General features: G+C 46.1%; 1 protein-coding gene across 5 annotated transcripts in view; it reads right to left on the minus strand.

Annotated features, from left to right (window-relative positions):
• Positions 1–9,126: 9,126 nt before the first annotated feature.
• SCYL2 (SCY1 like pseudokinase 2) overlaps positions 9,127–22,447 on the minus strand; it is a 158,511-nt gene continuing 145,190 nt past the window's right edge. For all 5 annotated transcript variants that reach the window (XM_063927837.1, XM_063927836.1, XM_063927835.1 and 2 more), the window contains 2 exons: positions 19,497–19,616; positions 9,127–12,023 (listed from right to left, as the gene is read on the minus strand). In XM_063927837.1, coding sequence (XP_063783907.1) covers positions 11,370–12,023; positions 19,497–19,616 — 774 coding nt within the window. In that variant the 3' untranslated portion in view covers positions 9,127–11,369. The remainder of the gene's footprint in view (positions 12,024–19,496; positions 19,617–22,447) is intronic.

The raw sequence follows: 22,447 nt of genomic DNA on the forward strand, positions 1-22,447 counted from the left end.
TGGGGGGGAGGGCAGAAGATCATGTGCCGAGCTGCGATTGGAGGAGCTCGTCAAATGCTGATTAGAAGAGCCCCTAATTGGAGGAGCTGTCACATGCACCTCTGACCCCTGAAACACGGAGGATCTCACAGCATGGCCCCTGTCTGAGTATTAAGCCTGCCTCCTCTGTCTCCATAGCTCCTGCCTAACTCTGTCACCTCTCTGTGCAGCTTGTGTCTCTCTCACTGCTACTGTACATGCTTCATTCTTTCTATGTCAAGTCTGCACAGTATCTGCCCCCCTTGCTCTCTTTACCCAGAATCTGATCCCCCTCCTCTCTCTGGCCAGCATCTACCACTGCCCCCCTCCCCTCCTTTCTTTCTCTGGCCAGCATCTCCCCCCCCCCTCTCACCAGCATCTCTCCCCCCCTCTCACCAGCATGTCTCCCCCTCTCTCTGCCAAGAATCTGCCCCTCTCTTCTCTCTCCGCAGCATCTGCACCCTTCCTCTGCTTAGATCACCCCTCATCTCTCTGCCCTGCATCTGCCACCTCTCTTTCCCCTGCATCTGCCGTCTTCTCTCACCAGCATCTGTCCCCAACTCTCTGCCCCCCCTCCTCTCTCTCTTCCCAGCATCTGTCTCCCTACTCACCCCAGCATCTGTATATGGGAGGGGGGAGGGGCGCCGTGACGTGAGCTTGCTCCAGGAACCATGGCTCCATGCTACGCCTCTGCTTTACTTTGTTTATTAATATTGGAATGTGGCACCGGTGTTTCCGGATTTAGTTTAGTATGGCTGACAGAGATCCTCTGTAACTCTCTATATACTCCTATATCTCTTTGGTATTTCTTCTGCTTCTTTTCCCTTAGTTCTTTTATATTTTTCTTGATTTTATACAAAAGCTCACTTTCAGCTTTTTTAAAGTCTTCTAATTCACTAAAGGGTTTACCCATTGTTTGCAGTTGGTTAATTTCCTCATTAAGTTCAATTGAACGGGTAGACCAATTATCTTGGGTTGTAACAGACTGACGTCCAATCTTTCGGCTTTGACTGACTATATTTTACAGCCATTGGTAAATCAGACAAAAGGCATTCCTTAAAGACACAGGGGACATATTGCAAAAATTAGAAAATATTAAATAGGATCAAAAAAAATGTGTAGTGCTGATGTAAGTACCACAAACATCGACACTGAGAAAGGCCTTCAAGCTGTAAATTACTTCTGAGATAATAGTGATTATGATGAACACACCAAGTCCTTTATTATAGAAAGTATAAAATTTATTCTAGAGATCAACTATTTCTACGTCAACGGGACCTATTCAATACAGTGTGTGGGGACAGCATTGGGCACCAGGTTCGCCCCCCCCGCTGCAGATGGAGCCACGCTAATTGTGGCTCCATCTGTGACTGAATGCGTCCAGTGAGCATGAATAGGACGCGCGTGCGTCATAGACCCGTACGCACTCCACAGTGAATCGGAGCGTCTCTGTGCCCTCGGGGCGTACCTGGGTGTGCCCAGGTATGCCGGGTGCCCCCGCCTTATATATGGCATACTGGGAAGATCAAACCGTTTACAATGGAGGTAGTTTGGGGGTGAACCTGGTGCTTTGAAAATGTTTTATTGACAATATTTTTATATGAAAGGGAAGTTAAGATGCACTAATGGTTTTTAAGGATTTTTTAAATACGAATGTTTTTAATTTGTGTTATAGCCCAATTGATCTCCCTGGTCTTACCCAAATATATGTGGAGAGCCTGCACCACATTCAACAAGGTATCTGCCTGTGAAGAATCTGTTAGAGCAGGAATCACAATCTCCTGATTAACATGAAATCTAGAGACAACTTTTGGTAGTTAATGTAGCCGAGAGCAAAGCACTGCTCTGTCCTGGTGAAAAACCAGGAATGGAGAGCGCCATGATTAGGCACTAAGGTATGACACAATACAAGTTGAGGCAATTGCCAAAAGGAAACGTCTTCTAGGTGAGCCAACACAGATCCACTTTCTCAAATGGCTCAAAAGGGAGCCTTCCCCAGTGATCCTAGGACAACTGATAAGTCCCAATGAGATACTGGAGGTACAAAAGGAGGTTGCACATGTAATACCCCCTGAAGAAAGGTACGAATGTCTGGAATCTGGCCTGTCTCTGGAATAGGACAGACAGTGCAGAAACCTGGACTTTTAAGGAAGACAGTGAGACTCAGGTCGAGACCTGACTGCAAAGCCTGCAAGCGCGAAAGCCGAAATAAATCGGGGGCTAAACCCTCTAGTTGAGCACCACTGAAAGTCCTCCACATGCAGTGATAAATTCTCACTGAAGAAGGCTTCCTGGCTCTGAGCATGGTATTCACCACCATTCATGAAAATCCCTTCTTCCTTAGGACGAATGTTTCAATAGCCATTTCCGTCAAAGCAAGGTGGTTTGTATTTGGATGAAAGCAGTGGCCCCGAGATAGAAGAGCCAGACGTTGGGGCAGCAGTAGCAGGATATCTACGGAGAGGGCCTGAAGATCTGTTGTCCACACTCGTCATGGCAATACTTGAGCCTCCGGAACCAACAGGCCTTCTTCCTTTTTGAATTTGCAGAGAACTATCAGCAGCATCTGGATCAGAGGGAATACATAAATTAACGGGAATGCCCATCGAGCGGTTGGAGCATCCACCAGACTGGCCTCCGTGTCTCATGTTCTGGAGCAGTACCTTGGCACTTGACAATTGTGACAAGATGCCATCACATCCATGTCCGGGAGACCCCATCCACTGACCAACAACTGAAACACTTCCGGATGTAGAGCCCTCTCTACTGAATGTACGTCCTGTCTGCTCAGGAAATCCACTTCCCAATTGAGAACTCAGGGGGTGAACACTGCTGAGATGGTGGGAAGATAACTCTCCGCCCACTGTAAGATGCGCCATACCATGGCGCCGCGACTGCCACCTTGACATATAATGTACGCGACAGCAGTCGTATTGTCTGACTGAACAGCCCTGCAGTAGAGACTGGGCAGACATAAGTGCTTTGAAGATAGCGCTGAGCTCTAGGATGTTGATGGGAAGTCTGCTTTCCTGCAGAGACCATCACCCTTGATACGACTGATTGTTGCAGACTGCTCCCCACCCCTGTAGGCTGGCATCTGTGTGATCAGGGTCCAATCTGCGATTCAGAAGGGTTTTCCCTGTGTTAGGTTGTCTCGAAATAGCCACCACATGAGAGTAGTGAACCTCCCTGTAGAGGATAATCGTCTGTGTCTTGAGGTGAGGGTATGATCTGTTCCACTTTGCCAGAACCTGCAGCTGGAGAGAGCGTGTGACCTCTATACACGGATGGTTAATGTATTACATTTGCCAGGCCGTGCATGGGATAATCACATGTCCAGAGTTTCTTGTATAATGTTGTCAGCGCGATCACATGACCTCGACTATGTGATACACATGCTGGGCAGTGTATAGGATCACCGCGTGACCGGCACCCCACTGATGTTTAATATACAAATAGCGGAGGACACGTGATACGTGCTGTCATCAGCGCGATCACATCTTAATTACGTGACTCGTGTCCCTTCTAGAAAGTATACCATGTGACTTCAATAACCAATTATCTTTGAATTGGGCTTTGGAAACACTGTGAGCTCTGATCATGTGACCTGTATAGCTCAAATGACCAGAGCTTTACACTGATCAGGTAATATTATTGTAAAAAAACTTAACTTTAAATGCTTGTTTTTGTAATATATCAACTATCCATCCATCTGGGACCTAGTGGGACTCAAAATATGGAGGTTTTAATGTATTTTAACAAATGACTTGTTAAATGTAATTCTTGTTTATGCACAAGTGCCACTCATTAAGCCACTTTACTGGGTATAAAGAGAGACCCTATAGACATTGTAGATATGCTCCTGAGGAAGCTGGAAATACACTATATACCAGCGAAACGCATTGAGCCTGATACCGCCCAATGAGAGGACACTACTCTCTATATGGCATTTATTTGGAATCATCACCCTGTCTGCAAACCTGTCAACATTAACAACAGCAGTAGTATTGGACACTTAGTCAGCATATAAAAGGACATTCCAGCTGACCAAACCAGGAAAATTTTCTCGTCAAACAGGTCCCTATTGTCACCGTGGTTTGGATACCCAGTCAGCAATAAAAGGACATCCCAGCTGATGAAACAAGAGGACTTCTACCATCTTTAATGAGGAACTACTGGTAATATTAACTCAAGTTTCAAAAACCTGGACCTAATACCTGCTGTATAACATTGTGAATAATCAGTTCATCAGGGAGCTTCCTAGCCAGACTAAAATTAATATTGGGCGTTTAGTGGCTGATCATTTTGGCACAGTAATTTATTTTTATTTTTTTTTGCTTTTATTTATATTTGTATGTGCTATATTGTGCTTTTTAATGTTTTATAGTCTTTGTGATTAATAAATGTGATCAATATCAAGCTGATTATTTGTATTAACTTATACAGCTAGCTCTGGTATACCCCTATCTTTTTACTGATTTACTATTGTTTGGGGATCTAGATCACCCCTATACCAGCTGCTGTTTATAGCGCACTTGTACACATATTCTCTCTAGGGGATGGGTTCACCTCCTTAATTTGTAACACCTCCGTAATGGACCTGACTGGGGCCTATACATCTATCAGTGACAAGGAATCATCTGGAACCGAGGCTGGCCCCACCTCAGACGTGACAGACCCCCTACTGTCACAACGGGTTGAGGATGGGGCTCCAAAGAGCGGGCATCAGTTGAAAGAGCGGATGTCCCTGCAGGAAGGAAACGAGGCCGAATGTAGTTCTCTCTCATGTGCTACGGAGTTGAAAGGTAAGCCGCCTGAAGAATAGAACTTGAAGACTAAAGAATGAATGCTTGTACAGCATGGATGGGGAATACTGAAGACTGAAAACTCGAAGAATGAATGTTTAAAAAAACGAGACTGAAGAACACTGAAGAACGAAGACTTGGATAATGGAAACCTGATAAATGAGGTTAGTGAACACTTGACTTGAAACTGCCTGTGACTGGCTGAGAGGAACAAGAAACCAAAATTCATTGGCTCACAGAGAATTGGTCTCCAACATGGCGGCCTGCAGCACTGGAGACACGACAGGGTGTGGACGCTCATCTGAGCAAATCCCACACACCAGTGCGCCAGCATACGCAAAGTCACCAACACCGCTGCACCACACAAGCTGCCCCAGCACTGCCAGCCATTGGATGGGCAGGTCCCGGACCCCGCCAACGGAGGTAAAACTCCTGACTGACAACTATCATCTTGATCTGTGAGGAGTCCCGGCTCCAATTCACCCTCTGAAATCGGGGGAAAGCATTCACGTACTGGAAGCCTACGCTTGGAAGTCCTATCCCTGTCCAGGAGTTGTTGAATTGAAGAGAGGGGAAGGGGTCAATTAAATTGCAGGGATATTCAGGAAAATGAAACAAGTACATTTACAGAGGAGAAGGTCCTAACAGAACTCTCAAAGCTGAAAGTGGACAAATCTATGGGGCCAGATGGAATACATCCAAGGATACTAAAAGAGCTTAAAGAGGTGTTGGTAGCACCAGCAATATAATTATTCAACCAGTCATTAGCTACAGGAGTAATTCCAGAGGACTGGAAAAGAGTGAATGTAGTCCCACTGCACAAAAGTGGAAGCAAGGAAGAGGCTAACAACTACAGACCAGTGAATCTTATATCAGTAGTAAGGAAATTGATGGAAACACTCTTAAAAGAAAGAGTTGTAGATTATCTCAAATGCAGCAATTTATGGGATAGCAAACAGCATGGATTCACTGGGGGAGATTATGTTAAACAAACCTTACTGACTTTTTTGACTTTGTGACTAAAGTGATGGATAAAGGTGGAACCGTTAATATAGCTTATCTAGACTTTAGTAGGGCTTTTGACACTGTTTCACATCACAGACTGCTAACTAAACTCGAAAGCTTGGGATTGGATACTAAGATGGTTGAATGGAGAAGATCTCGGTTGCAGGATAGAAAACAGAGAGTTGTAGTAAATGGAGTGCATTCACAGGAGGGAAATGTTACCAGTGGAGTACCCCAGGGATCTGTACTTGGACCAGTGCTTTTTAATAGCTTTATTGGTGACATTGCAAATGGCATTAAAGGGAAAGTATGCCTTTTTGCAGATGACACAAAGGTATGCAACGGGGTAGACACACCAGGTGGGGTAAAACAAATGATTAAGGATCTAGGTAGACTAGAGGAATGGTCAAGAGTGTGGCAATAAGTTTAATGCCAAAAAAATGCAAAATCATGCACTTGGGTCTTACAAATCCAAAGGCTAAATATAGTATTAATGGCACTATACTGGAAACTACTGAGGAGGAAAGGGATCTAGGAGTCACTATTTCAGGTGACTTAAAGGCAGGTAAGCAATGTAACACAGCAATGAAGAAGGCAAGTCAGATGCTTGGCTGCATTGGGAGAGGAATCAGCAGCAGAAATAAATAATGCCACTGTATAGGTCATTGGTACCGTCTCATCTGTCTGTTTTTATGAGGTATCATATTGTGTGTCCACCTGGACAGGTCTTTTCAATTACCCGGGTTCCATCTAAGTTGTTCCGTGCTTGACTTGAACTACAGTGTGTTCATGCCTGTTTTTTTAATACATTTTTTTAATGCTTTCACCATTCGGCTTTATATGTGTGGATTGAGCACATCTAGCTATAAGTGGAAGACCTAAAGATACCTTTATGTGCACAGAACCCATCTGTTTGAAGTAAGCATACGTGTGAACATCTCTTTCAACCATCACGTGTGGGGTGCCCTTTAAGAAAGGAAATGGGATTTTCAATATTTTGGATTGGACCATTCCACCAGACTTTATATGACATCTCACATGGGTGCTATTTATCGATATCATACCATTGCATGTTCTTTGTTTTTCTTTTTGCTTGAAATCTCGCAAGAGAAAGCGAGGACATTTGCATTCACCTGCTATTTCAACCAGTTTGCTGGAATAACTTACAGCACAAGTAGTACTGTTCTTTGTTTTGGACTATATAACAAAACATACCCAGAAAGACTAAAAAATCTCAATATGTATAGTTTGGAGCAGAGAAGGGAAAGGGGGGACATGATAGAAACTTTTAAATATATCAAGGGTTTTAACAAAGTCCAGGGGAGAAACATTCTTGAAATAAAAAGAAGCAATAGGACACGAGGACATGCACTGAGACTGGAGGGAGGTAGGTTCAGGGGAAATGTGAAGAAAATTTACTTCACAGAAAGGGTAGTGGACAAGTGGAATAGCCACCCATCAGAGGTGGTAAAGTCTAAGACAGTAGAGCAATTTAAACATGCATGGGAGAGACATAAGGCTATCTTTACAAAGAAATAAGGATCAAATAAGGTTTGAGGTAAAAATATGGTAAAGAAGGGGCAGACTAGATGGGCCAAGTGGTTCTTATCTGCCGTCAAAGTCTATGTTTCTATGAAGTGGACGCCTGCACTAGGTTCTGTACAGATTGTGTAAACTACTGCATCCATGGTGGTTCTGCAGTGGGAAAAGGTGTTCGCTTGTCTAGGCACAGCAACTACGGGAGCAGGAGTAGGGACTACTAGCTAAGGCGCAGATAAATGGTCTACCAGCTGAGACATTACCTGTGTCAGTGTAGAAGCCCATGCAGGTTTCTGAAGACTTGCTTCCGTCACCGGTTGTGCTCTAGAAGGAGCAGTAAAATAGGGAACACACATGCAGTCATTGTCCCGATCCTGTGGAGAGAGGATATTGACACAAACTCTGCAATTGTGGGGGGTACTGGAGCAGGTGTTCCCGCGCTCGTCTTGTTTTAGAAGACATAGTTACAAATAAATCCCACACTATAACAGTGCCTATCGGATGAAACGAGAGATAAATAGGTATCCAAACTATAATAGTGGGATGCTTGCACCGCTGCCAGTTATGTAACCCAAGGGCTGTCTTCATGGAGCCCCTCTTGATGGTGTCCGCTCCTGCCGCCACCAATGAAAAACTGGCAGGCCCCGGGCTAGGGGGCGGGGTATAGGGGACAGGATGCCTGAGGGCTACCGGGTAAAGAAAAGTAACCCACTGGTGCCCGGACGCCTCCCCATCCAGCCTATACCAACGTAATGATTCCTGTGCCCCATGGAGGATGAAAAAGAAACAACAGTTAACTTCTTCACGGCCGGGCAGCACTGGGTTTTGGAGGCTCAGATGCGAACTGGCCCGTGATTTATAAAAGGCAATGCAGCGGAAAGAGGTCATAGGTCAAGCAGGCGTATGCAGTCAGTCCAGCCCACATAATGTACGGTCTGCACAGACTCTGCAGACAGCAGTGAAGTGACTAAGGCAGGCGAGGGAGGGACTTTAAAGTAGAACTCCTCCCTTCTTCCACTGCGTGACATCTCTGCAAGTTGAAGTGGCTGAGCAGCGAGTCTGAGCTGCACACTATTTTTTATTAGAAAAGACAATTTCAAGTGTACTTATATCTTCCATTAGTTTTAAATAAAGTATAAAATTTTATATAAATTGTTGCCTAACAGAAAAATCACACATGCTATCAAACAGAAAACATATGAAAATCTCCTTTACAGAGCTCTGTATTACCCAGGCTTCATTTAATATTGGTTTCCTTATAAACATTTTGTTCAAAATGTAATTACAAACATCACAAATTCAACAATATTTTTTTTAACAGGATACACAAACCTCAAAGAGCATGTTAAACAATGATTCACAGTTATATATAAATTAAGGTAGGTTGTCAAGGCTTTAAATATATTTATGTAACAAATCCATTTATACCATAAGGCCCCGTGATCTTCAACATTAATAAGAGAAACATAGTCTAATGACACAAAGCAAGTGATAGGGGAATCTAGATAGAAATCAAGCCTATTTGATCAGTGAATACAAGGATGCAGAACACCATAGGATAAACAATCAATGTATGTTATAATACAGAGCCGGGCCCTATTGCTGGAATGTAACCGTAAAAGGAAGGGAGTGCCGTTGTACTCTGATGAAGTCATGGTTACACCATGTGGTTTGGTTTATAGGAGACCCACCAAGCACTGCAAACAAACAAATTTGGTCTTAAAATATCTTGACAAGGAAATATGGAACCTATAGAATGTGCGAGACAAGGGTTTTATTTCAGATTATAGACACTAATCATACAAATGACGTAATTAGGATGACAACACATTTTAATAATGTATATTGATTTATGTAATCAAACTTTAGGATGCTATTGTTATTTGTTTTCTGAAACTCATGTGCGGTGGTTTCTGCAATACTGTGAAATTAATCATGTTTCAGCTATATACAGTGACTGTAAATAGAACCAAATCTAAAAGAGCAAACACAGTTTAGAAACACAAAGTAACATTTACAACTCATATGGAATCCATACGTAGAGAAGAATAGAAACTTCTGCAAAGCTAATGTTATAGGGCAAGTGAGACAAGCAACATCTACCGTTTCCACTATGCCAGTTACTGCCCATGTTATCTGTACATGTTGCATTTTATCTTGTGTCATAGAGCTGACTTATAGTAGCAATACACCCAGTAGTAGTACACAGGGGCGTCAGAACGTTTTAGGTCGGGAGGATGGGGGGGAATTTAATCCCATTTCTGAGCCCCTGGAGGCAGAGCCACTGGGGAGGAGAAGGTACCATTGGAAGGAGGCGGAGCCTCTTGGGAGTAGGAGGCCTGGAGGTGCTACAATGGGGGTAGGAAGAGCGTGGGACCGCAGCAGTGGGGAGCCGGCTTGGCACCTGGGAGCACATTACATATCACAAAAAGGCTGCCCTGCACTGTACGGAAGATGCAGTGTGCGGTCTTTCACCTGACCACACATTGCACCTCCAGTACAGTGGCGCCTCTCTCACACTGCACAGAGGATGCAGTGTGCGGTCTTTCACCTGACTGTGCATCGTTCCTCCAGTACATCGGCGCCTCTCTCACACTGCACAGAGGATGCAGTGTGCGGTCTTTCACCTAACTGTGCATGGTTCCTCCAGTACATTGGCGCCTCTCTCACACTGCACGGAGGATGCAGTATGCAGTTTTTTACCTGACTGAGCATTGCTCCACCAGTACAGCGGTGCCTCTCTCATGTTTGGGGGGGGTAGCGTGCTGCCCTCTTGCCCTCCCCGTTCTGACACCTCTGGTAGTACACCTTTTACTGTGACTTTGTCGCTGTTACTTACATAAGAAAGCTCTAAGAAAAACAGTGCTAAAGGCAACTAAAGAATAAATGCACTTTTAAACAATTATACAGAATCTGATAGCAGCAAATGAAAGATAAAGAAAAACAAGTCTAAGTAAAAAAACTGGATGCATGAATAAAAATGTTATAGAACAGGAAACTAGTTGAACACGTTAGGTTTGTAACAGTCCATCCAATTTCTGTCACTTCAAGAAAAGTTGGCATGATTTAAAAAGAGAAAATATAATTTTCTGGCTACATGTATTCGGGTGCATGCTCACAACAGTTAGGAATGTTTTCCTTGAGTGATACATTTAAAGAAAAAAAAAAGTTAATATTTGGATTTAAGACTGGACAAAGTGCTTCTCATTATTAATAGAATATGATTCTCAGCAGTTTAAAAGTGACAGAGATATATCTATCTATCTATATCTATCTATCTATCTATCTCTATCTATCTATCTATATCTATCTATCTATCTCTATCTATCTATCTATCTGCTTTTGAAAATTCAGTATTGCCATAAGGCAATCGGCAGTGAAATAATAATCTTGATTTTGTCACCAATTGACTCCATGGGAGGATTTGAAATGTTTGAAAAGTTGGTTGGGTGTCTGTTTTCTCCTGTCTATTAGATAGGAAAAACAGACACCCAACTGACTTTTCAAACAATTGAATATCCCCCCATATGTTCACCAATCTTAGCTCCTAAAATTGTAATGGCAATTTTAAGATTTTAAAAAATGATTTCATCACAAAAAAAGTTTATAGCTTTAATAGAAAATGACGATTATCTGGTAACCGGGTCAGCAGATGAAATAGAGTAAACCGAGAAAGCAGATGGTTATGTATCTCTCATCTAGAAAAATAGCGGTTGCCTACTCATCAGAATTATAATTATTTCTTGTGATTGATGGCAATTTTTTTTTTTTGGAGACGTTATGAGCTCTAATAGATTAAGGACCTCATAGCAAAAAGAAAATGGTCTGATTAGTGATGTCAGGTTATCACATACAACCACATGATCATCACAAAATTAAGGAAAAAGAAAATAAAACAAACTGTTTCAGAAACCTTGAAAAATCACAATGGCAGAACAGAACCAAGAGATACCAAGCAGATCAACCATGATTAAAAAACATTCTTTGAAAGTTTTTGTTTTATTAGCCAAAAAGGTCTTGTAAATCATTGCTAGCTGAACTGCTATTTTTCATTGTGTTTGTTGGCTGTGTAAAGCTCTGTGGGTTGAAAAATGGGTTGGAATCCGCACCAAACCCAGTTTGTCCCATTATGCCCGTCTGTGTTACTGTGCTGCTCATGGCCTGAGAAGCCTGTGGTGGTGCAAATTGGTTGAGCCAGGGATTCGGTTTCGGCTGCGACATCTGGTTCATACTCATTTTGGGTTTTTGTGGACCAAACAGATTGTCCAAAGGCGTCAAGCTAGTGGCGGGTTTATTGAATGAGTTCTGCTGCAGCATGCCTGGAGGACTGCTAAGTGTATTAAAGTTCTGCATGTTAGCAGGGGTTGACATAGGAGTCATTTTGTTCATTCCCATGGGGACTGTACCACTGAAGTAGTTTTGATTAGGACTTATGGCCCCCAAGCTGAACCCAGAAGATTGGAACCCTGTGTTTGAGTTTAATCCATTTTGTACGTTTCTGTTTAAGCTCATGTTGTCAATTGGTGCTGGGAATCCAACAGTTCCAGGCATGCTAGTGCCATGAGAAAAGCCGCCCACAGCAGGTTTAGCATTGTTGCCTGATAGACTGTTCAAAGATGACATGTTTTCTATCAGTGTCTTTGTCAAATCCTTTGTCTGGAAAATTGAGAAAGCCACATTAAAGCAGTATTAAAACTTCTGCCTTCCTCTCATCAATAATACATGCAGACTTCACGCAATGTCCTGAAAGTCTAAAATGTCAACAATACTATCATTAAAAAACCACAGCAAAATGTCGCTTTTTTCTACCCCAGCGTTGAGGACCTTTTTATCACAGTCTCTATGAAATCAGAGGAATCTAATGGCTTATCTACTAAGGCCAGACAGTAACATGCTTCTGGAGACTATTAGATGATGGCATCATGCTCCATCGCCACTAGAACTACCTTGGCTCTCAGTTGTAGAATGGAGCCACAAGCAATGCCAACTGGTTGCTGCCCCAGTAGTCTCTGTCCACAGCTTTTATATTCCTATAATCGGAAAGTGCCTCGTTAAGAAAAAATAAGAATTTACTCACCGGTAATTCTATTTCTCGTAGTCCGTAGTGGATGCTGGGAACTCCGTAAGGACCATGGGGAATAGCGGGCTCCGAAGGAGGCTGGGCACTCTAGAAAGTTTTAGGACTACCTGGTGTGCACTGGCTCCTCCCACTATGACCCTCCTCCAAGCCTCAGTTAGGACACCGTGCCCGGACGAGCAGACATAATAAGGAAGGATTTAGAATCCCGGGTAAGACTCTTACCAGCCACACCAATCACACCGTACAACTCGTGATACAATATCCAGTTTGACAGTATGAAAACAACTGAGCCTCTCAACAGATGGCTCAACAATAACCCTTTTGTTAACGATAACTATTTACAAGTATTGCAGACAATTCGCACTTGGGATGGGCGCCCAGCATCCACTACGGACTACGAGAAATAGAATTACCGGTGAGTAAATTCTTATTTTCTCTAACGTCCTAGTGGATGCTGGGAACTCCGTAAGGACCATGGGGATTATACCAAAGCTCCCAAACGGGCGGGAGAGTGCGGATGACTCTGTAGCACCGAATGAGAGAACTCCAGGTCCTCCTCAGCCAGGGTATCAAATTTGTAGAATTTTGCAAACGTATTTGCCCCTGACCAAGTAGCTGCTCGGCAAAGTTGTAAAGCCGAGACCCCTCGGGCAGCCGCCCAAGATGAGCCCACCTTCCTTGTGGAATGGGCCTTTACAGATTTTGGCTGTGGCATGCCTGCCACAGAATGTGCAAGCTGAATTGTACTACAAATCCAGCGAGCAATAGACTGCTTAGAAGCAGGAGCACCCAGCTTGTTGGGTGCATACAGAATAAACAGCGAGTCAGATTTTCTGACTCCAGCCGTCCTGGAAACATATATTTTCAGGGCCCTGACAACGTCTAGCAACTTGGAGTCCTCCAATTCACTAGTAGCCGCCGGCACCACAATAGGCTGGTTCAGGTGAAACGCTGACACCACCTTAGGGAGAAATTGGGGACGAGTCCTCAACTCTGCCCTATCCATATGGAAAATCAGATAAGGGCTTTTACATGATAAAGCCGCCAATTCTGACACTCGCCTGGCTGAAGCCAAGGCTAACAACATGACCACTTTCCACGTGAGATATTTCAGATCCACGGTTTTTAGTGGCTCAAACCAATGTGATTTTAAGAAACTCAACATAATGTTGAGATCCCAAGGTGCCACTGGAGGCACAAACGGGGGCTGAATATGCAGCACTCCTTTTACAAAAGTCTGAACTTCAGGTACTGAAGCTAGTTCTTTTTGAAAGAAAATCGACAGAGCCGAGATCTGTACTTTAATGGAGCCTAGTTTTAGGCCCATATTCACTCCTGCTTGCAGGAAATGCAGAAATCGACCTAGTTGAAATTCCTCTGTTGGGGCCTTTTTGGCCTCGCACCATGCAACATATTTCCGCCATATGCAGTGATAATGCTTTGCCGTAACATCTTTCCTGGCCTTAATAAGCGTAGGAATGACTTCTTCCGGAATACCCTTTTCCTTTAGGATCCGGTGTTCAACCGCCATGCCGTCAAACGCAGCCGCGGTAAGTCTTGGAACAGACAGGGCCCCTGTTGTAGCAGGTCCTGTCTGAGCGGTAGAGGCCACGGGTCCTCTGAGAGCATCTCTTGAAGTTCCGGGTACCACGCTCGTCTTGGCCAATCCGGAACCACGAGAATGGTGTTTACTCCTCGCTTTCTTATTATTCTCAATACCTTTGGTATGAGAGGCAGAGGAGGGAACACATAAACCGACTGGTACACCCACGGTGTCACTGGAGCGTCCACAGCTATCGCCTGAAGGTCCCTTGACCTGGCGCAATATCTTTTTAACTTTTTGTTGAGGCGGGACGCCATCATGTCCACCTATGGTTTTTCCCAACGGTTTACCAGCATCTGGAAGACTTCTGGATGAAGTCCCCACTCTCCCGGGTGGAGGTCGTGTCTGCTGAGGAAGTCTGCTTCCCAGTTGTCCACTCCCGGAATGAACACTGCTGACAGTGCTAGTACATGATTCTCCGCCCATCGGAGAATTCTTGTGGCTTCCGCCATCGCCATCCTGCTTCTTGTGCCGCCCTGTCCATTTACATGGGCGACTGCCGTGATGTTGTCTGACTAGATCAGCACCGGCTGGTGTAGGAGCAGGGATTTTGCTTGACTTAGGGCATTGTAGATGGCCCTTAGTTCCAGAATATTTATGTGAAGGGAAGTCTCCTGACTCGACCATAGTCCTTGGAATTTTCTTCCCTGTGTGACTGCCCCCCAGCCTCGAAGGCTGGCATCCGTGGTCACCAGGACCCAGTCCTGTATGCCGAACCTGCGGCCCTCTAGAAGATGGGCACTCTGCAGCCACCACAGTAGCGACACCCTGGTTCTTGGAGACAGGGTTATCAAGCGATGCATCTGAAGATGCGATCCGGACCACTGGTCCAACAGGTCCCACTGAAAGATTCTGGCATGGAACCTGCCGAAGGGAATTGCTTCGTAAGAAGCCACCATCTTTCCCAGGACCCGCGTGCAGTGATGCACTGATACCTGTTTTGGTTTCAGGAGGTCTCTGACTAGAGATGACAACTCCCTGGCTTTCTCCTCCGGGAGAAACACTTTTCTCTGGACTGTATCCAGAATCATACCCAGGAACAGTAGCCGTGTCGTCGGAACCAGCTGTGACTTTGGGATATTCAGAATCCAGCCGTGCTGGTGCAGCACTTCCTGGGATAGTGCTACTCCCACCAACAACTGTTCCTTGGACCTCGCTTTTATTAGGAGATCGTCCAAGTACGGGATAATTAAAACTCCCTTTCTTCGAAGGAGTATCATCATTTCCGCCATAACCTTGGTAAATACCCTCAGTGCCGTGGACAGTCCAAACGGCAGCGTCTGGAATTGGTAATGGCAATCCTGTACCACAAATCTGAGGTACTCCTGGTGAGGATGGTAAATGGGGACATGCAAGTAAGCATCCTTGATGTCCAGGGATACCATGTAATCCCCCTCGTCCAGGCTTGCAATAACCGCCCTGAGCGATTCCATCTTGAACTTGAATTTTTTTATGTATGTGTTCAAGGATTTCAAATTTAAAATGGGTCTCACCGAACCGTCCGGTTTCGGTACCACAAATAGTGTGGAATAGTAACCCCGGCCTTGTTGAAGTAGGGGTACCTTGATTATCACCTGCTGGGAATACAGCTTGTGAATTGCCGCTAGCACCGCCTCCCTGTCTGAGGGAGCAATCGGCAAGGCAGATTTTAGGAACCGGTGGGGTGGAGACGCCTCGAATTCCAGTTTGTACCCCTGAGATACTATTTGAAGGATCCAGGGATCCACCTGTGAGCAAGCCCACTGATCGCTGAAATTCTTGAGGCGGCCCCCCACCGTACCTGGCTCCGCCTGTGGAGCCCCACCGTCATGCGGCGGACTTGGCAGAAGAAGCGGGGGAGGACTTTTGCTCCTGGGAACCTGCTGTTTGTTGCAGCCTTTTTCCCCTACCTCTGCCTCTGGATAGAAAAGACCCGCCTTTTCCACGCCTGTTTTTCTGGGTCCGAAAGGACTGAACCTGATAAAACGGCGCCTTCTTAGGCTGTGAGGGGACATGGGGTAAAAATGCTGACTTCCCAGACGTTGCTGTGGAAACTAGGTCCGAGAGACCATCCCCAAATAATTCCTCACCCTTATATGGCAAAACTTCCATGTGCCTTTTAGAATCTGCATCTCCTGTCCACTGGCGAGTCCATAAGCCTCTCCTAGAAGAAATGGACAATGCACTTACTTTAGATGCCAGTCGGCAGATTTCCCTCTGTGCATCTCTCATATATAAGACTGAGTCTTTTATATGGTCTATGGTTAACAGGATCGTGTCTCTGTCTAATGTGTCAATATTTTCTGACAGTTTATCTGACCAAGCAGCGGCAGCACTGCACATCCAAGCTGACGCAATAGCTGGCCTAAGTATAATGCCTGTGTGTGTATATACAGACTTCAGGATCGCCTCCTGCTTTCTATCAGCAGGTTCCTTGAGGGCGGCCGTATCCGGAGACGGTAGTGCCACCTTTTTAGACAAACGTGTGAGCGCTTTATCCACTCTAGGGGGTGTTTCCCAACGTGACCTATCCTCTGGCGGGAAAGGGAACGCCATTAGTACCTTCTTAGAAATTACCAATTTTTTATCAGGGAAAGCCCACGCTTCTTCACACACTTCATTTAATTCATCTGATGGGGGAAAAACTACGGGTAGTTTTTTCTCTCCAAACATAATACCCTTTTTAGTGGTACCAGTAGTTATATCAGAAATGTTTAACACCTCTTTCATTGCCTCAATCATACAGTGAATGGCCTTAGTGGGCATCAGGTTTGACTCATCGTCGTCAACACTGGTGTCAGTATCAGTGTCGACATCTGGGTCTGCTTGAGGTAGCGGGCGTTTTAGAGCCCCTGACGACCCATGCGACGCCTGGGCAGGCACGAGCTGAGAAGTCGGCTGTCCCACATTTGGCATGTCGTCGATTTTCTTATATAAGGAGTCTATACGTGCACTCATTACTTTCCATAAGCCCATCCACTCAGGTGTCTGCCCCGCAGGGGGTGACATCCCTTCTAAACGCATCTGCTCCGCCTCCACATCATTATCCTCATCAAACATGTCGACACAGCCGTACCGACACACCGCACACACACAAGGAATGCTCCGAATGAGGACAGGACCCACAAAAGCCCTTTGGGGGGACAGAGTGAGAGTATGCCAGCACACACCAGAACGCTATATAATGCAGGGACTAACTGAGTTATGTCCCCTATAGCTGCTTTTTATATTATATATGTATTGCGCCCAAATTTAGTGCTCCCCCTCTCTGTTTTTACCCTGTTCTGAAGTGTAGACTGCAGGGGAGAGCCAGGGAACTTCCTTCCAGCGGATCTGTGAAGGAGAAATGGCGCCAGTGTGTCTGAGGGAGGTAGCTCCGCCCCTTTTCTGCGGCCTATTCTCCCGCTTTTTTCTGGATTCCGGCAGGGGTATTTACCACATATATAGCCTCTAGGGCTATATATTGTGGTATTTTTGCCAGCCAAGGTGTTTTTATTGCAGCTCAGGGCGCCCCCCCCCAAGCGCCCTGCACCCTCAGTGACCGGAGTGTGAAGTGTGCATGAGGAGCAATGGCGCACAGCTGCAGTGCTGTGCGCTACCTTGGTGAAGACTGATGTCTTCTGCCGCCGTTTTTCCGGACCTCTTCTTGCTTCTGGCTCTGTAAGGGGGACGGCGGCGCGGCTCCGGGACCGAACACCAAGGACTGGGCCTGCGGTCGATCCCTCTGGAGCTAATGGTGTCCAGTAGCCTAAGAAGCCCAATCCGGCTGCAAGCAGGCGAGTTCGCTTCTTCTCCCCTTAGTCCCTCGCTGCAGTGAGCCTGTTGCCAGCAGGTCTCACTGAAAATAAAAAACCTAAAACTATACTTTCTTTCTAAGGGCTCAGGAGAGCCCCTAGTGTGCATCCAACCTTGGCCGGGCACGAAATCTAACTGAGGCTTGGAGGAGGGTCATAGTGGGAGGAGCCAGTGCACACCAGGTAGTCCTAAATCTTTCTAGAGTGCCCAGCCTCCTTCGGAGCCCGCTATTCCCCATGGTCCTTACGGTGTTCCCAGCATCCACTAGGACGTTAGAGAAACAGGTTGGCATTAATATAGGAAAGATTCCAGCGCTATAGTTGTCATTATGACAACCCCCTATCAGTCTAAGAGGCTGCTTAAGAGAAATTGAACGTAAAGACTAGGTAGCTGAAGTGGGCCAAGGATCAGGCTTTGCACTGTAACCCACTTACCAACAGATATGTCACTGGTAGTAACTCGATCCTTTAGGGGTTTTTTTAAAGCACAATGGTGCTTACATAGAGCTGAAAATGGTAAGCAGTCAGGATCCCGGCTGTCGGGAACCTGGCAATCAGAATACAGACGCCGAGATCCATTACACTAGTCTGAATGCCAACAGCGGCATTCAGAAAGGGTGCAACATCCTGTCGCCGGAATCCGTCAACTGGGATCCTGTACCGCTGCAGAGGTAAGCCGCGGGGGGTGGGGGGTTAGGTTTAGGCTGTGTCCTGGGGAGTTAGGCTGTGAGGAAAGGGGCTTAGGGTTAGGCTGTGGGGTGGGGGATTAGGGTTAGGCACCCCCTCAGAGGGTTAGGCAGTGGGGATGGGAGGTCAGGAAAAGGCACCTCCGGGGAATGGTTAGGGGCTGTGGGTAGGGAAGGTTAGGATTAGGGGGGTAAGGAGAGGGTAAAACACCCTATACTCACCCCTGTCAGTATGTTAAACTACGGGTTCCCTTCATTGTTATTTCGTCCGGCGAGATACCATACGCCGGGTTCTCATACTGATCCCCAGAAAATATGCCTTTTTGCGGGGCTTATCTTGCATTTTTCATACTGCCAATGCTGTGGAACTGTGCGCACGCCACTACGGGTGATGTAGAGTTGTAGCATATACCCTTACGACTGTAGAGGTGAGACTGGGAGGTAAAGGAGCATTATCACATAGGCAAAGCTCAGTGATGGCGTACCGACGCAGCTTTGGGCTACAGAGACCTGGACATAAGTGTAAATAAGTGGAGGTGTAACTTTTGCACCTAGTAGTGGGATGGGTTATGTGAGCACCGGTGATGAGGATTAGTAGCAAACGATGTGTGCAGGTACAGACAAATATACACATTACACAATACATGCTCTGATTTCCATCCAACTCTGTAAAAGACACAAAGCATTTAAAAACTGTAATAAGCATATTTACACAATTCTACATCAATTGTTTGACAGGTGATGTTTCAGCCACTATCTATATCCAACTGCAAGTCCATTACCGACAAAGCCTTAATGTAGGGTGCGTATAAGGAGCAGCTTACCTACTTTCTATGTAATTTTATATTACCATCACACTCCAAGCATTACACATTTACTATTGTCTCATTCCTCCTCTATGGTATAGTCTAACATGTTTGTTTGCCTGCTCAGTGAATAATAAGAATATGTGAACATAAAAGCGTTCAGCCTAGCATTCACAATTACCTGTTTCGCAGGTGCGGCAGGTGTCACGGTGCTCGGCGTCAGCTGCTGCTGGCTTTTCAGCTTCTGTACTTGCTCTTGTTCCTTTGCTAGTTTTTGCTTCTCTTCAAGTGTAAGCGAGATCTTTTAAGACAAAGTAACTGAAAGTCACATAACAGTAATAACATATTAGCCTGCACTGTATGAAACTGGCATCCAATAGGATACACTTATTACTTGCCCAGCATAGTTGAAGCATTCGCAAATGATGTGACCAGTCAGGAATGTATACTGGGCAGCTGCTGGCCAGTGATGGGCAGCCTGGCTATATAGCAGCTGACACTGCAATGTATAGAGAGCTCATGGTAACCACGTTTTCTCACTGTACTGTTCACAGTAGCCACCTGGAGCTGCAGAGAGGAGCAGCCGCCGAGGAAACGCTAATACATTAGCAGGCTGACCCCAGTGTGTACAAGCAGCAGCTAGGGACATACAGTGTAGACCAGTGACGTGCGGTGAGGGCCATGGCTGGTGAGGCACTGACTAATTGCACCCTGCACCCCCCCCCCCCCTCATTATTATAAAAGTAAAAAAATATACAGCGTGGGGTTCCACTTGTTTATTAAAAACCAGCACCAGGCACAGCCAGGCAGGGGTGTAATGCCATAGCAGGGAGACCACTCAGTGTGGGGTCCCCCTGCCATGACATTAGCCACCCCAAACCAGTCAGCCCAGGGCTGGAATTCCTCGGAAGGCAGGGACAACCCAGAGAATAAAATAGGGTCCCCCCTTCCGAGCAACAACCTGCACTGGGCTGATAGCCCAGTGCTATGTCCCGCACCCCTGGTGGCGGTGGGTGCGGGGTTCATGTTATAATATTGTTCTTTGCAAACGGCCTACAGATCCCAGAAAGCCTGCCCAAGCATGCCGGCACTTGGTGAACCACAAGTGCCAGCATGCCCGGACACAAAGGGCCCGCTGGCACCTGTAGTCCGCCTGTAAAGAAAATATTTAAAAAACACAAGACACCTAATATTGTAATATTTTATTATGCAGGGTCTTCACCTGGGGGCGGTGGCCTTTAAGTTTAAGCTCTTTTTCATGGCCGCCGCCCATCAGGACTCCCGCAGATTCTATCTTCGGGAGGTCTTCCATGCTCCCTACCCACCGGCGGACTGATAGCCACTGCCTCCAGCTGGCTTTTATAAGCCAGACAGAAGGGGCAGCGCGATAACGCGTCGGCCATCTTGGATTTCAAAAATGGCTCCTTGGCTCCATTTTTTAAATGGGACACGCTGCTAACCTCTGCTTGCATGGCTGACAGGGCTTGAATCCTCTAGGATCCAAGCCTGCCACCATGCAAGAGAGCATTTTAGTCCAGTAGTGGCTGCTGTGGTGGGCATACATATGTGTGTACATTATATTTGCTGCTATCCCCCAAACACTAATGTTTTTGGTGAACATGCTGCAAATATTTAATGATACATGGGCCCCATAAAGAGAAATACAGGACAGGCATACAGATGATACATAGGACGAGATGCAAGGAGCTAAAATATGCAGCCAAACCTCAGAGAATGCAGTTTCTTGAGGTTTGGCAGCATACAGCATATTCACCAAGCTTGGATGCGGTGGGCAATGTGCCCCTTCTGAGTGTGCCACACTCAACGCATTCACAGATAGGGCTCCGGGTTACAAACCCAGAAGCCCTATCATCGCAAAGGACATCTCTTAACCGCAAGAGCTGCCCTCTGGAATTTTCTTCATGCATACGGCATTAGTGAATGCCGATATGCATGCAGTGCGACACATTGTGGGGGACATAAAGAGTGAGACTTACAAACTAGGGGAGTTATTTAGAGTTGATTGCAGTTTTTTCTAAATTAACAAAAACTGCGATTGCACTACTCACATGCTGGGGGCCGTCCAGCACAGGGCAAGGCTGCCCAGCATGTGTGGAGCTGCCCCGCAATTGGTTCACAATTCATCTGCGATCGCATCAAACAGAGGCGGAGCCCCTACCTATGCAGCACGGCTGCATAAGCAGGCAATTCAGCGCCATTTTTCCTATCGCAGGGAATGCAGGCGTCGTCATTGGGCTGCCCTGAAAACGGCCATTACACGCCTGCGTTTCCTGCTCTCCTCCCCCCAACGCTATGTTGCTGCCCGTCACCTGTCAATCAACTTCTGGGACGTGATCGCATATTGAAGGGTTGCGCACGCGCTCTAAATAAGGCCCTAGGTGTTGAGCAGACAGCTAAACACTAAACAGCGATCGAAAGGAAGAGGAGAGCAGATATTAACAGGGTATAGGGATAATCACACAAGGAGGGGGAGGTCAGAGGCACACAAATAAACTGGAGACCAAAATAGAGAGGATAGAGACACTGGGAGATGGAAACAGACACGGGAGGTGGGAAAGGAGGTACCAGATACACTGGGGATGATGGAGACAGACACAGGGGGTGGGAAAGGAGGTATCAGATACACTGGGGATGATGGAGACAGAAAAGGGGGGTGGGAAAGGAGGTACCAGATACACTGGGGATGATGGAGACAGACACGGGAGGTGGGAAAGGAGGTACCAGATACACTGGGGATGATGGAGACACACAGGGGTTGGGAAAGGAGGTATCAGATACATTGGGGATGATGGAGACAGATACAGGGGGTGGGAAAGGAGGTATCAGATACACTGGGGATGATGGAGACAGACACAGGGGGTGGGAAAGGAGGTATCAGATACACTGGGGATGATGGAGACAGACACGGGGGGGTGGGAAAGGAGGTATCAGATACACTGGGGATGATGGAGACAGACACAGGGGGTGCGAAATGAGGTGCCAGAGACACTGGGAGATGGAGACAGACACGGGAGGTGGGAAAGGAGGTACCAGATACACTGGGGATGATGGAGACAAACACAGGGGGTGGGAAATGAGGTACCAGATACAATGGGGATGATGGAGAGTAGA

Source organism: Pseudophryne corroboree, chromosome 6 (assembly GCF_028390025.1).
Source record: "Pseudophryne corroboree isolate aPseCor3 chromosome 6, aPseCor3.hap2, whole genome shotgun sequence".
Taxonomy (NCBI): Eukaryota; Metazoa; Chordata; class Amphibia; order Anura; family Myobatrachidae; genus Pseudophryne; species Pseudophryne corroboree.